The sequence below is a fragment of the Lynx canadensis genome, chromosome B4 (genome assembly GCF_007474595.2).
Source record: "Lynx canadensis isolate LIC74 chromosome B4, mLynCan4.pri.v2, whole genome shotgun sequence".
Lineage (NCBI taxonomy): Eukaryota > Metazoa > Chordata > Mammalia > Carnivora > Felidae > Lynx > Lynx canadensis.
In genome coordinates this window covers 135,511,983-135,526,392 of record NC_044309.1, presented here as the reverse complement: position 1 = coordinate 135,526,392, position 14,410 = coordinate 135,511,983, and the positions used below count along the sequence as shown (strand labels likewise).

The window sequence follows — 14,410 nt, the reverse complement described above, 5'->3', positions numbered from 1 at the left end:
GCCGCTCACAAGGCCCCAAGCTGACCCTTCGGATCCCTGGGAGCGCTGGCCACCTGCCTCCCCGCCTTGCCAGGAAGCAGGCCTGTCTGGAAGGCAGCGGAAGGGCAGAGGAGTGTGAACTTCCAAAGCCCAGTGGGTGACAATACGGACAGCAGAGGCCTCTGGCGATTTTAAATAGTCCGAGCTGGGCTTTTCTCTTAAGCCTGTAAAACCAGACAGCATCTGACTCCTTCTGAGCTGCCTTGCGGGGAAGAACCGAGGGGTTATTGACAGAAGCAGAGGTCCTTCCACCTGTTTGTTTGCAAAGAAAGCCCTTCCGCAGCCCCCGCTCTGCCCGCTCGGTGCCCGCTTGTGACATGTGGACTCGATGTAGGGGGGGACCGGCCAGGGCTCCCCGCAGTCCCGGCCGTCCTCACAGCCAGCGGCGTCGCGGCAGGCCTGGCCCCGTGCCCTTTGAGCTGGGGCCGAAGAGGGTAAAGTCAGGCCGCTCCGCCTCCCGTTCTATCGAATGCAAAAGACAGCTTTTCAGCTTTTAAAATCACCGAGATGAACGTGTATTACAGACCGCTGGGTGCTGATGGTGTACCGCCCGGCAAAAGACTGAGGACCGGAGCCTGCCCCGCACCCGGGCGGGGAGGGCGCGGGGAGAGGCGCTACCGGGCTGCGTTTCCAGCAGCACGGGGGCGGCCGTGCAGAGGCCAAGGGCTTTAAGGCCCCAAAGACATCTTGTGCGCCCCGGTCTGTGAGATGCGGGGGAGGCCAGGCCAGATGCCGCGGGGCCTGTGTGTCGGGGAGGGCTCGGCCCTGTATCCCTTGAGCCTTGGCGACCCCCCAGACACCACTGAACAGGGCAGCACGGGCCCGGGGTTGCGTTTTGAGCCGGTCCCTGACCACCGCTCGGACGGGGCTCTGAGCGGGGTCTGGAGGAGCAGTGAGGCAGCTGCTGTCGTCACCCGGGCTGGAGACCACCCGGCTTGGACCAGGCGGAGGCAGCGGCGGTAAGCAGAGCAGTCCGGATGTTGTCATACAAGTTGGCGTTTCAGGACTGGCATGGGTCTAGAACTGCCCGATGTGATGAGTATCATGACGTCTTCAACTCAGGGAACACTGGGGAACAAACGCTGACCTCCAGACCCCAGGATTTGGGGTCCCAGAGCCTCGTGCTCACGGCCCGAGTTCTCCGGGGCCGCCAGTGAGGTGCAGGTCAGGGCGCGGGCACCTGGCAGGACCGGCCGGCTGGGAATCCCCGGCCCCGGGGCTTTGGCTCCTCGGTGGGCGTGCACGCCCTGGCGTTGGCCCGGGCCCAGAAGGGGATATCAAAGGAGTGATTTCAAAGGTTTAGTATATTCTGGAAGCCAAAAGCCATGGTGAAGCAAGACCAGTGACTAGAGGGTAAAGGTAACAGAGGTCTTGGAAAATCCAGAGCTGAAAGCCCTGAGCGCACAGGGGTCACACGGGCATGTGGAGACCGGCATAGAAGAGGGGAAGGGAGGGGGGGTCCTGCCTGAAACGTGAGGGCTGTGGAGTTGTCTGAAGGATTTGCCCCCAGCTTTGTTTTCAACAGTGTGGGCACGGCAGGGGTCCAATCTCAAGGCCCCCTGTTTGGTGCTGCACCTGTTTGATATCGGGAAGGGGGGCACCTTGCTAATGGGCTCTTCTGAGAGGAGGGAGGTCTGGAGCCTCAACTCCCTGTGCTGGAGCCCGGATTTCCTCAGAGACACCAGGCCCTCCTCCCAACACCTTCCAGAACAGCCCGAAGAATGCCCACCCACCACCTGTTTCCTCTTCTCCCTCACTCTGCCCAGCGAGCCCAGCCCAGCGGCTTGCCCTCCCCACGAGGCTGCTCTAGGGTGACACCAGCCCACTCCCACCCAAAAGCCCCCCACATGGCCCCTGGGTTTCCAGGCTGTGCCCCCTCCCACTGATGCTTGAACATTGCTGATACGGCTGAAAGTCCTACTTGATGGCCCAAGGCGCTCAAGAGCCCTGCTCTTAGCCACCGTAACTCATTCATTCGTCATTCATCAGCGAATACACTCTGTGCAGCCCCTTGCTGGGCCCTGGGGCTCCAGACGGGAGCCAGATTCCCCATCTGTGTCCTCAGGGCCCTCTCGCCGCCCCCCGCCGAGGCCAGGTCCCATGACAAGGGGACAGCCCACACTGATGAAGGGAACGTCAGCAAAGTCTTCCTAGAGAGGTGGTGGTTCCCAAGCTGCGGTGGGGGCTGCCCCGTGTGAGGCAGCCGGAGTCTGGGCCACCAAGGCAGAAGTCAAGTACACAGAAAGAGGAGGGCAGAGCATCCGGGCCGAGGAGGCCAAGGGGAGGGCCTGCAAACAGGGCTGGGCCTTCGTCCTGGGATGACCCGGGGCCACAGAAGACTTGTAAACAGGTACAGACTGCTGGCTGCCTGGTGGAGGTGGGGGCAGGGTGAAGAGGGAGAGGAGCCTTAGAGGGGCGGAGGCCCGTCAGAATGAAGGTCCAGGGCCTCTGCGTGACTGCATCTCGGGCTAGAGCCGGGGGCACTTCTCCCACTCGGACCCCCAGGCAGCCTCTCCACCAGCCTCCCGCGGCCTGTCTGGTTGCTGTGACAGACCCTCAGCCGACAGGCCCAGATGGGGATAGGGATGGGGCTGGGGGTTCCAGAAGCCCTGAGGCATTCCTGAAGAGGCAGACCCCGTCTGCAGATTCAGTCTGTGAGAGGCGCCTGTTGGCAGCCCAGTTCACAGATGGGGGACCTGAGGCTCAGAGAGGCGCCTTTCCCTGCCCAGGATCACACAGCTCCCTGGGTCAGAGCCGAGACGGGCCTCCACTCTCCTGCCATCTTCCTGGGTGCCTGGGTGGCTCAGTCGGTTAAGCATCGACTTCGGCTCAGGTCACGATCTCACAGTCTGTGGGTTCGAGCCCCGCGTCGGGCTCTGTGCTGACGGCTTGCTCAGAGCCTGCAGCCTGCTTCGGATTCTGTCTCCCTCTCCCTCTGCCCCTCCCCTGCTCACAGTCTGACTCTTTCTCTCGAAAATAAATAAACATTAAAAAAATGTTTTGAAGAAATTTCCCCATCTTCCTATAATCCCCAGGGGGAGAGGACAAGAGAGATGTCCAAGCCTCTGCCCTGGACAGGCCCTCAACTGGGCTTGATGTCTGCTCTCTCTGGAGGCCGCAGGGCCAGCACGGTGCGCTGGAGAAGGCTCGTCTTTGGAGACAGCTGGAGCTGGGCTCCAAGCTGGCTCTTGCGTGTAGCTGTGACCCCCTCCCCCCCCCTGTAAAATGGGGGATCTGGTCCCCCGGTCGTTTTGACGATCACACAAGGCCTTGCCACAAAGCGCTTGGCCCGGTCACCAGCATGAGGTTGTACCCAGTAGGTGCAGGGACCCCCCCAGAGGGTCCGACTACCTACCGTGGCGTCTGGGCAGCCTTACCCTTGGGCATTTTTGTTCCTGGAACATGGGCGTGTACAGAGCTGTCCGGAGCTGAGATTGTTGTGAGCGATCATCTCGCTGCGCACATATACAGCACCTACTGTATTTAGAGGGGTGAAGTCACCCAGGAGGTGGCACAGCAGGAGCCAGGGCCAGGCAGGCCGAACCGCAGGCCTCACTTAGTGGGGACCACCTCAGGTTCCCCTGCTCTGCCTCCTCCCTGTGCCAGAGTCACCAGATTTTGCAAACAGAATGGGTGTCTGGGGTGGGGGTGCATGGGGAGGGGGGCAACCAAGGGCAAGGAGATGCAGGGGCACGCCCACTGGGTGTCCTGCACTCCTCAAAGGTGGTTCCCACGGGGGCTCCCCGGAAAAGCAGCTCTGGGGTCCGCCCCTGCCAGGCTCGCTGGGCCCCCGTGTTGTGCCAGTCTCCTCCCAGAGGCTCTGAGAACTGCCTGCCGGGGGTGGGAGGGTTGCAGCCTTGCCGTCCTTTTTTTTTTTAAGGTTATTTATTTTGAGAGAGAGAGTATGTGTGTGAGCACATGAGAGCAGGGGAGGGGCAGAGAGAGAGGGAGAGAGAATCTCAAGCGGGTGCTGTGCTATTAGCTCGGAGCCCCATCGTGGGGCTCGATCCCACAAATCGTGCCATCATGACCTGAGCTGAAATCAAGAGTCAGACGCCTAACCGACTGAGCCCCCCCCCCACCCCACCGCCCCGCCGCAGGCCTGGCCCCTCAGCCTTGCTGTCTATAAAAGCCGCCTTCTCCTAGTGTCCTGGGCCACACTTGGGTTTTATCTTGTTGTCGCAGAGCACTCTGCGGGAGCACTACTGTAGGACTTTCTGCACGTGTCAGGTCCAGCTTGTTTGGTTTGAGGAAGAAGAAGTGAGGCTCCATCTGAGATTTGGAGCCGCTGAGATGGGATGGAGTCTCCTCCATGGAGCTCGGCACAAAGGGGCCAGATGGACCTTGCTCATGGGACAGGGGCACCTGGGCCCTCACGTTCAGGACAGGCTCAGCGATAGCCGGAGTCTGAGTCAGCCACTCTGCAGAGATGTGGCCTTTGGCCAACACAGAGAAGTCCTTTCTGTTTTCCATCACTTCCTTTCACCCCCTGCAATCCAGGGTGAAAACACCATTCTGAAAATCATCTGTTACTGCTTGCTGGGTCATGTCATCATGGGGAGCCTTGGGGTCAGGGCCCAAGAGGAACTTTGGACCAAGAAGAGACCTCAGGGACGAGGTCTCTGATGGCACAGTCTGCCGGGCTGGCCTGGAGTCCAGAGAGCAAAACCCAGAGAAGCAGGGCAGGGGAGGCAGGAGGTAACTCACAGGAGTCAGGGAGAAGCTGGTGATGCATCAGCCAACAGGCATGCTGTGAAGGAGAAAGCCCTCCATCACCAGAGGTATGCAAGCAGAGGCCAAGTGGCAGGGATGTTTGGGAAGGGCCCTTTATTGCACGGGGTTGGGCCCGGTGACCTTTAGGGTACAGCCACAGCTGGTTAAGTGATGAGTGAAGAATCCACTTAGACCAGCAGGCAAGAACCGGGGACGTTAGCACCCCCCCCCCCCCCCCCCGTCGAACACAGTTACCTTTCTAAGCCTCCGTTTCCCATCAGTAAAGCAGGGGCGTTAAAGCTACAAATTGTTGACTGAGCCCTCCCTAAGCACCAGCCCCCAGCCCCCAGGACTGTCATTTAATCCTCATGGTGTCCTTCCAAGGTGTGCTTCTGACCCTTGTCTTACAGCCGGGGAGCCAAGGCTCCAGGGGCAGTAGCTCGCCCAAGGTCACGGCCATCGGGAAGCAGCCAGCCTGCTCCAGGCCGCACTGACGCCCCAAACGTGCACGTGGAAGGACACGGTGGACGTCATTGTCCCTGTCATCTTGCCGGGCACAGCACACGTCACTCCTCTCCCTCCTATGCCACGGATGCCCAGTCTGGGGGAGGCAGGATGACTCATCCTCCTTGACCCCCACTGCTGTGAGCCAGGCCCCTCGCTCGCCGTGCTCAGATGGGGGGCCATCGGCAGTCAGGAGCGGAGACGAACTGTCCCCCCACCTGGTGGCCAAGCCCACTCGCCTTGCCCCGCCTGCTTGGTCCCCGCAGACATCAACGAGTGCCTGGCCAACAACGGAGGCTGTGACCACTTCTGCCGCAACACCGTGGGCAGCTTCGAGTGTGGCTGCCGGAAGGGCTACAAGCTGCTGACCGATGAGCGGACGTGCCAAGGTGAGCCTGCCGTGTGCCCCGGGACACCCCGTCCTTGTCCCGCCCACCTCGGGCTTATGCAGGCTCCTAGGAGCAGAGGCCCAGGGCCAGGTTCATCAGCCCTGCTGTTGTGAGAGAGCAGCTGTGGATTTCCCATTCCCAGCATGTGCACCTGCCCCCCCCCGCCCCCGCCTTCTCTGTCCTTCAGGACTCTGGGGACCCTCAGAAACCACCCAGGCCAACCTGTCCCTTTATGGATGGGAAACTGAGGCCCGGAGAGGCATCTGCACATGCCCCCGGGGATGGGAGGGGGGGCAGGGGGGTCACAGTGAGTCCAGGCAGAGCTCAGAAGCTCCACCCTCCATCCCTGTGGTCCCAGGCCTCCTTCGGAGGCTTCGGAGGTGAGATGCTACCACCTGCTGGAAGGCAGGGCACATTACACTTTCCTGCAGTCCTTCCTTAGGGTTCCCGGGTGCCTGCAAGGAGCCAATGGGGCGATGACAGGCCTGGGCAGAAGCCAAGCACCACAGCCCAGCACGAGTCCAGGAGACTTCCGGGCTGCAGGGAGAGCCCAGAGGATGGGCAGTGGAGAGAGTAGTCGGGGAAGACTTCCTGGTGGAGGGGACAGTGGTGAATAGGCATTTTCCTGGAGAAGCCAGGGAGGTAAACCCACCCAAGGAGAGTTTGGGGGGCCGTAAGGAGCCCCGTGGAACTGTATGAGGTCATTGGGAAGACAGGGGTGTCCCGGGGGCCGGCTTTGGGAGAAAGTACAGGGGGAGTAGCCGGGGTGTCCTGTGTGGCAGGAACGTGGCTCAGTTTCATCATCAGCAACTCTTGCAGACCAGTCCTTTACTCTGTGGCAGGCTGCACACCGCTGAGTCGGGCCATAGGGCTCGTATCTCCTGCCTGTTAGTGGGGCTCAAGGCTGGCCCTGGGGCAGCGCGCTGCCATGAGGGGCGAGGGCTGTGCTCTCCCAAGGGCACCGAGGAAGGCTGGTGAGGGAGGGGCCGGGGCTGGCTTGTCGCCAGCCTATCATGTGACCTGAGCCCGGCAAGTCCCCTCCCAGGCTCCGCCTCCTCCTCCCTCGGTGGATCTCTGGGTTCTATCTTCCTCTCAGGGCGTGAGGCCTGTTGGGAGCACAGCACCTGTCCAGGTTCCTCTACGCTCGGACTTAGTTTCTCCATCTGCCTTGCCGAGGTCTGTGGAGGGCTCAGGGAGAGCCCTTGACTTTGTACCCCCAGCCGTCCCACGAGAGAGGTGGGCAGCTGCCGAGAGGAGGCGATGAGGCGTCTGCCTCTGGGTTCCAGCCAGTCCCCTCCACCCTCTACCAGGCCCCCCCTCTCTGAGGCCCTGGGGCTCCGGCCGCTTCCCAGCCCTGCTCCAGCACCAGCCTGGGCTCCCCAGCTCCAGCAGGGAGGAGTCTGCCTTCCTTTGCCTGGCGCTCCGGCCCTTGGGATGGGGACCTCAGACACCCCTCCCCACCCCCCTGAGTTCCACATAGTCCCCTGGTGCCTCGTTCCCCCCTCCCAGCCGCTGCTTGGAGTGCCCTTCCCCCACTTCCATTCCTAATTTCCGAGTTAGTCCCATCCTTCAAGGCCTAGCCCAAATGCCACAAGTACCAGGAGATCTTGCCAGATTCTGCTGCAGGGAGGGATCATATCCTCCTTGGAGCACCCACAGTGCGATTCCTCGCTTGTGCTGGAATTATCGACCATATTGACCATATCGTCAATATGTGTGGTCACATTCAGTGTACTCCAAGAGTGAACGGTGCCCACGGAGAGGTGGGTCAGTGTCTGTTTGGCCCTCAGGAGCCCCGTCAGCTATCCCGCGAGAGCCATTTTCCTCAGAATTTTTGGCCAGGACAGGCTTGTCTCCTATGAGCATGTGGTTCATTTCTTCCTTTCTGTCCGATGATAAGCACTCTGTGACCCTTTTTCCTTTTTTACTCTGGCCACCAGGAAGCTCAGGATCAAATTTCACGTAGTGTCAAGGCTACCTTGTTATCCCTCATGAGTGGCATACCCCCTTCTGTTCGGGCTGTTTTCCTTACCGTCTCAAGAGACATCTTGAAGTGAATAGGAAAACACACTTTGGTCGGCATCCAAGAGGTCCGGGCTTCATGTCCCAGCTCATGTGTATCCTCAGGCAAGCCTCTGTCACTTCCCTGCAGATGCGGATTAAATACCAACCACAACTGAACGGGAGATGTTCAAATAGCAGAGATTCGTAATAATACCTTGTGGTCAAAGTATTTCTACCCTGCCCACCTCCAGAAAAGACGGCAGATGGAGGCGTGAGGTTGGCGGAGAGAAAGTAGAAAATGGGGCCTTGACGAGAAGGCTGACGCCGCGGATCGGCTGTGCACGGAGCCTCAGGGACTCTGTGTACAGACATACACTGGGTGACCGTCGAGTGACAGGCTGTGCCCATCCCCCTGAAACTCCTCCCTGGACTTTGTCTCCCTGTGGCCACACAGACATCGACGAGTGCTCCTTTGAGAGGACCTGCGACCACATCTGTATCAACTCCCCGGGCAGCTTCCAGTGCCTGTGTCACCGCGGCTACATACTCTACGGGACAACCCACTGCGGAGGTCTGCAGCCCGCCCGCCAGGGCCACCTCCCCCCCGAGGCACGCGCCTGGCCACACGGCCACCCACGCTGCGCCCCACACCCTAACCCTGACCTTGACTCCGGAGGGCCGGGAGGGGACCTCAGCAAGGCTGGGGGCTGGTGGGCAGAGGGGCTCAGCCAGGAGCAGAGTGGAGGATGGGGGAGGGAGCGGCAAGCGTCCACTAAGGGGGCCGGACTCTGCCAGGCTGTGGCCTCAGGCCTGCGGATGGCAACTCCAGGGGACCTCGGTCCGGATCGGGGATGACTGCCCCACAGAGAATCCCACGGATGGCTCATTCCAGCGGGAGAGGGTGACGACAGAGAAGGGAGGCGTGTGGAGACGGTGGGGGGACCCTAAAGGCGAGGTGTCTGGCACAAGGTGAAGGAAGCAGGCCAGAAGGATCAGCACGTGCAAAGTCACCGAGGCAGCAGCGAGGGGCCGAGAAGCAGCCGGTAGAGCCCCGTGAGGGAAGGAGAACGTGGTGGGAGATGCAGGCGGGGAGGAGGCAAGGCTTGGTGAGCCCTGGAGGTGACTTGGGTTTTACCCCCAGGGCGATGAGAGACTGTTGGAGGGTTTGAGTAGGGGTGTGACATGGCTATGTCCGTGCAACGAGGTCACTAGCTGCCACGCGTTTGGGAGAGAGGAACCCAGGGCACCAATAGGGAGGCAACTCCAGGCATGGGAGCCAGAGCTCCAGAGCTCGGGCGAAGGTGGGGGCGGGGGGGGGGAGGGCGTCCAGAGAAGGGGAAGGTTCTAGATGTGCTTAGCTATAGACGATGGGACTTGGAGAGGCACAGGGCGGCAGGTGAAGGTGGGAAGAGATCAGAATGGCCCCGAGGTCCTAGGGGCCTCATTTCCTGTGACCACACTCACTCTGCTGGGCGGCTCTGCGGGTGGGATGGGGTCAGTCAGCGACATGATCGGGCACAGGGGTGACTCCTGGGGTGGGCTGCAGATTCTTCTGGAGGGACCCCGCAAAACCTGGGCACTAGCTCCCCTGGGCCTGCCGCTGCCCAAATCCCGGCCACCCAGATGCTCAGAGCCAGGCACCCCAGTGTGAGTGTGGCCCAGCCCGTCCCCATCTCCAGGGGAGGCCTTGGTTCCTTGGTGGTCAGCGAAGGAAGGGCCTCGGAGGCGGCTTCCTTGACACTGGGGCCCGGGGCCCAGGAGGGAGTGGCCCTGGTAAGAGAAGCCTCACGACCCGGCCCCACGAGACCTGCTTGGCACTTTAGTTTTGTGCCGCCTCTGCCCTCCCCCCAGTCTGGGCACAGCCGCTCAAGTTCAGCAAACCGCTATGGTCCCCGGTGGGGGGAGGGACGTGGGTCGGCGTCCGCGTGTGTGCGCGCTCCCGCGTGTGACGCGTGCGGCCGCACGTCTGCATCCGAGGACGGTGTCGGGCTGTCGTCGGGGTCGGGATCCTCGTCCCTCTCGTCCTGGGCGGCCCTGCCCTGCCAGCCTCCCGCCCTCACCCCCACCTGCGCTTGCAGACGTGGACGAGTGCAGCGTGAACAACGGGAGCTGCGACCAGGGCTGCATCAACACCAAGGGCAGCTACGAATGCGTCTGTCCCCCGGGGAGGCGGCTCCACTGGAACCGGAAGGACTGTGTGGGTGAGTGGGGACCCACGAGGAGGGCCTGGGCGCTGGCTTCCCCCCTTCCACCCGGGGCCTGGGCGGGAGGGGCAGGGGCCTGTCAGGGCGGGGCTAGCGGCACGGGGCGACCTCGCCTGGGATGCGGCTGACGGGAAGCGGGGCTTGCGGAAGAGGGCACACTTGGGGTGCGTCAAAGGCACAGAAGCGGACCTGCGGGGGGGGAGGGGTCACCGAGGTGAAGGCCCGGGGCTCAGGGCGTGCAGCTTGAGGCCCCCCCTTGTCCTGCCCAGGAAGCTGGGAGAGGGGAGGGGCTGGTTACTCGGGCTGCAGCGGCACCAGGGCCCGGAGGGGAGCACCTGGGTCTTGGCATCCCCGCCACCTGCCCAGGCCACCAGCCCCACAGCGTCCGGCACAGGAAGGGAGGTGGGCTCCCAGAGAGCGTGGGGTTCCCGTGTCCTCCGCTGACTTGCGCCGGAGGCGGGGCAGCTCTGGGCTAAACTCTGGACAACCCCCCACATTCTCTGGTTTTACGAGCACATGATTGCCCACTAGGCACCAGGCCTGTTCTGGGTGCTGGGGCCACGGCCCCGAAACGGCTCTCAGATCCCTGCCCCGCGGTGCTCTAACATGCCCGGGGTAGTCAGAGCGAGCCTTTTAAACCTGACTCGGGGTGTGTCCCTCCCTGCTCAGAGCCCTCCAGGACCCCTCTCCAAGCGGAAGCAAAACCAGAGTTCTTAGGGTGGCCCAGAGGCTTCTGCACCCTGGCCTGGTGGCCTTCTGCCCTCACCCTCATTCGCCCCATGCCAGCCTCAGTGACCTCGACCCCCCAACTGACGTGACTGTGCCCGTGCTCCCCTCTTGGCCTGGAGGCTCCTCGCCCCTGTAGCTGTCTGCTCTGGGCGGCCTTCCCTGAGCACCTCCGCCCCCCTCCCGCCCCCCTGCCTCCCCACTTTGCTTTTTCTGTCATTGGGCTTCCCACCGCCAGACGTATGCACACTTGACGCGGCTGAGCACATATTCCTGTCTTGTTCGCCGCTGAATCCCCAGCGCCTAGAACAGAGCCTGGCAGTTGTAAGCGCTCAGTAAATACTTGCTGAGCGAATGAGTGAACGTATTAAAGAACGGATACCGTCACTCGGCATCTGATACCGAAAGGCTGAATGTGTTGCTCGCTTAAGTAAGGAATGCTGTGCTGTTCAGGCAGTCTTGGTGAGCAAAGCGGACCGCTGGTCTCGTCCTGAGTTGCAGGGGGGAGCCCGTTAGGGGCTGTGCTGGAGACGAAGGATTGGGTGGTATGTGACCCGGGACGTGGCTTGTGCTGCGTACTGAGGAAGAATGGGTTGACTCCAGCCTTGGTAGACTGCTCGCTGAGTGAATCTGCCACCCGATGGCTGAATCTCCAAGCCTGGGGCTGTCGTGCATGGACTGGCTTTCAGAGACGCGTCTACTGACCGGTTAGGGTCCTACCAGGCCTGGCATTTACTTGTTACCAAAGCTGCGGGCCAGCAGGCTTTCCCTAGGGAAGGGGGAAGGGGCACTTTTGTTCTCAGCACCCTTCCGGCCGCCCCGCCCTCCGTCAGCGCTGCAGGAGAGGCCGCGGGGGCTTGTCTAGGTCCTCACGCTGCCGCCGACCCCCCACAAAGGGTCATCGGGGGTCTGATTGTCACTGTCAGTCCGTGGGATCTTCTCCCGTTCCTGTACCTTAAGTCATCTGCCAGGACCACGGTGACGACGTAGAAGCAGTTAGCATCCTGGACGCTAGATGTGGGGTGACTGACACGAACAAGCGTAACCTTGTTGGAAGGTGCCGGAAGGCCCTCCAGACCTGTGATCTGAGAGTTCCCGGGGCTGACCAAGAAAACTGGTTCCACCAACTCCCCGAGGCCACCCTCGGCCTTCAGGTTGCTTTCCCTCGTTACCGCAATGGGGGTTGTCCCAGCACCTCTGCTTCGAGTCCAGGTTCAGCGTGAAGGGCTGGCAGTGACACACCCCCACAGTGGCCAAAAGAAAATCCAGGGTCTCCCTGTTACCCACGACGGCTTGCACCAGGAAGACAGACTGGTTCGTCCTGCCCCCCGCACCATGCCGTGACTGTGTTATTGTCACCCAACACGAGGGGCACGTCTTGGACGACCACTTGGAGCTGTGTCCGATTCCTATGCGTGGGACCGACGGCCTCCATGATCAGCTCCACCAGGTGCTGTTGGTGTCTCTCGGAAGGGTGTCCTAGCTTCAGATGATTCGCAAGAAGGCGGCGTTCACCGAGGGGTGGGGAGAGCCACTCACTCGGGACAGTCCGAGAGCCCCGCAGAACGGTCAGCTTGCGGTCCTGGGTGGCGTTGACGAGCCAGACCCCATACAAGAGATGGGCTCCACCGCCGGGGGGCTGTAGGGATACTGTCTGTGGGTGTTGGGTGGTGATAGCCAGTCGGTTATGTTGCCAGATAGCAGAATCCACCTCTCCCAGCACAAGGGCGTCCTCCTTCTCTTCTCTGTATGGTCTACAAAGAGGGGCGTAATTAACAAGGCATGCGTAACTCACTTTATCCTGCTTTTCGGTATCCATTTCCCCAGCTATAGTTTGGGAGGACTGATCTCAAGAATTACGATGGTGGCTGTCCGTAGCAAGGCCAGGAGCCAGGCCAGTTATCATTGGCAAAGGAAGCGTGATAGGGTAAATCAAAAGTGTACCACCTTAAATGCATCAGGTGGGAAAGCGTGACCCAAAGAACGAAGCCCAAAGGCGTGTGACGGAGTGTGTGCAAAACAGTGGTTGCAAGCATCAGGGAGAATTCATCCCAGTGGTCTTAGGCGATAGCTTCGTAACCGCTGCTACCTGTCCCGAGCATCTTGGGGTGTCGCTGGTTTGTGTGCAACCAGCTTCTGGAGCTTCTCAGGAACCCCACCCAGTTCAAGAGCTGTCAATTGTGAACTTTGTAGTAAGTTCTGAAAAATCCACCTCTGTTTTCCCCCAAAGATACGGGGTAAAAAGACAGTGAACCTTCCGAGTGATTTACGAATAACCCTCCCGGTAAAAAGCTGTCTGCGTATTTCTAAATCAATGAGTCGGAATGTCCCAAATAAGGAACACAAGGTCTAGTATATTTTAGCTCCTACGAGTGCTGGGGTTTTTTTCCAACAAGCAACTGCTTTGGTTCATTCAGAAAGGAAACGTGGTTATTATGAGCGCACATGTATAACCCATAGAATCCACTTGGGGATGCCCAAGGGGTCCCCGAGGGTTTGGTTCCAGTCCTGCGCTGTCCTGGGAGAGTTTCTCACCACGTCGTCTGCCACCACAGCCGGTTGGTTTGCCCCTACTGAGACGAGCTATCTTGAAGAAAACGTTAGCGCACGTCCATATGAGGCCGTCTGGTGGTTCCAGGGGGCCGTCCTGGCTCGCCAGATGGTACCCTCAGGGAGCTTGCCACACCACTGTCCCGCTTGGCCCCTTTTCAGAGCAGGCAGGCAGGCAAACGTCGTGTGCCTGTGCTGGAATCCCCGCGCCTCTCCACGGATGCGCCTCTCTGCACTGTCGGAAGTCCTGGCCTGGGGATCACGGTCAGAGCAGCCCATTCAGCGTGGTGATCCCGGAAGCATTTCCTCTGACTTTCATCCCTCGTACTGTGGGCCTCCGCGTTTCAGTTACGGGCAGGAAACCTCTCTGTTTCCAAAGCACTGCTAAGTCGAACGCCACAGCTATCCGTTTACCTATCCACCCTTTATCGGTAACAATTCCGCAGGCCCTAGAGCGGGCCACAGGCTTGGCCGCCAGAGCCAGCGTGAGTCCCTTAGGGCTTGATTCCAGCCCGGACCGTTCTTGTGTATCCGGCCTTAGTATTGTCTCTCCTCCTTTCGTTTTTTGTTTTTATCGACAGCTTTATTGAAATACCATTCCCATGCCATCCAATTCCCCCATTTAGCGCACAGCTCAGGGGTGTTTAGGAGAATCACAGGGCTGTGCAGCCACAGGCCATTTTAGAACGTCTTCATCACTGTCCCGAAAGGAAACCCTGTGCCCATAGCAGTCAACCCCCAGCCGTAGGCAACCACCGTCTACGTTTGTCTCTGTGGATTCACCAATTCTGGACACTTGATAAGTGGAATCGTGTGCCATGTTGGCCTCTTGCGACTTGTGACTTGTTATTTCATTTAGCCTCATGTTTTCAAGGTTCACCCATGTTGTAGCCCGTGTCACTGCTTTGTTCCTTTTTATTGCCCAGTTATACTCCATTGTATGGTTATACCACATTTTATTTATCCGTTCATCTGTTGATGGGCATTCGGGCTATTTCCAGTTTGGGGCCGTTATGAACAATACTGCTGTAAATAGTCATGTGCACATTTCTGTGTGACCATATGTTTTCACTTTCCTTGTGTATATGCCTAGGGGGAGAATGGCTGGGTCGTGCGGTAACGCTGGGTTTAACTTTTGAGGGACTGCCAGCCTGTTTTCCAAAGAAGCTTCACCATTTGACACCCACCAGCAGTGGGTAAGGTTCCAGTTTCTCCACATCCTCACCCACACTTGTTATTTTCTGACTTTTTGATTATAGCCATCCCCGTGGGGGCGAAACG

General features: G+C 60.0%; 1 protein-coding gene across 1 annotated transcript in view; it reads left to right on the top strand.

Moving 5' to 3' along the window:
• SCUBE1 (signal peptide, CUB domain and EGF like domain containing 1) overlaps positions 1-14,410 on the top strand; it is a 180,746-nt gene that overhangs the window by 145,392 nt on the left and 20,944 nt on the right. The window contains exons 13-15 of the mRNA XM_030320864.2: positions 5,523-5,645; positions 8,104-8,220; positions 9,728-9,850. Of these exons, the coding sequence (XP_030176724.2) occupies positions 5,523-5,645; positions 8,104-8,220; positions 9,728-9,850 (363 nt within the window). The remainder of the gene's footprint in view (positions 1-5,522; positions 5,646-8,103; positions 8,221-9,727; positions 9,851-14,410) is intronic.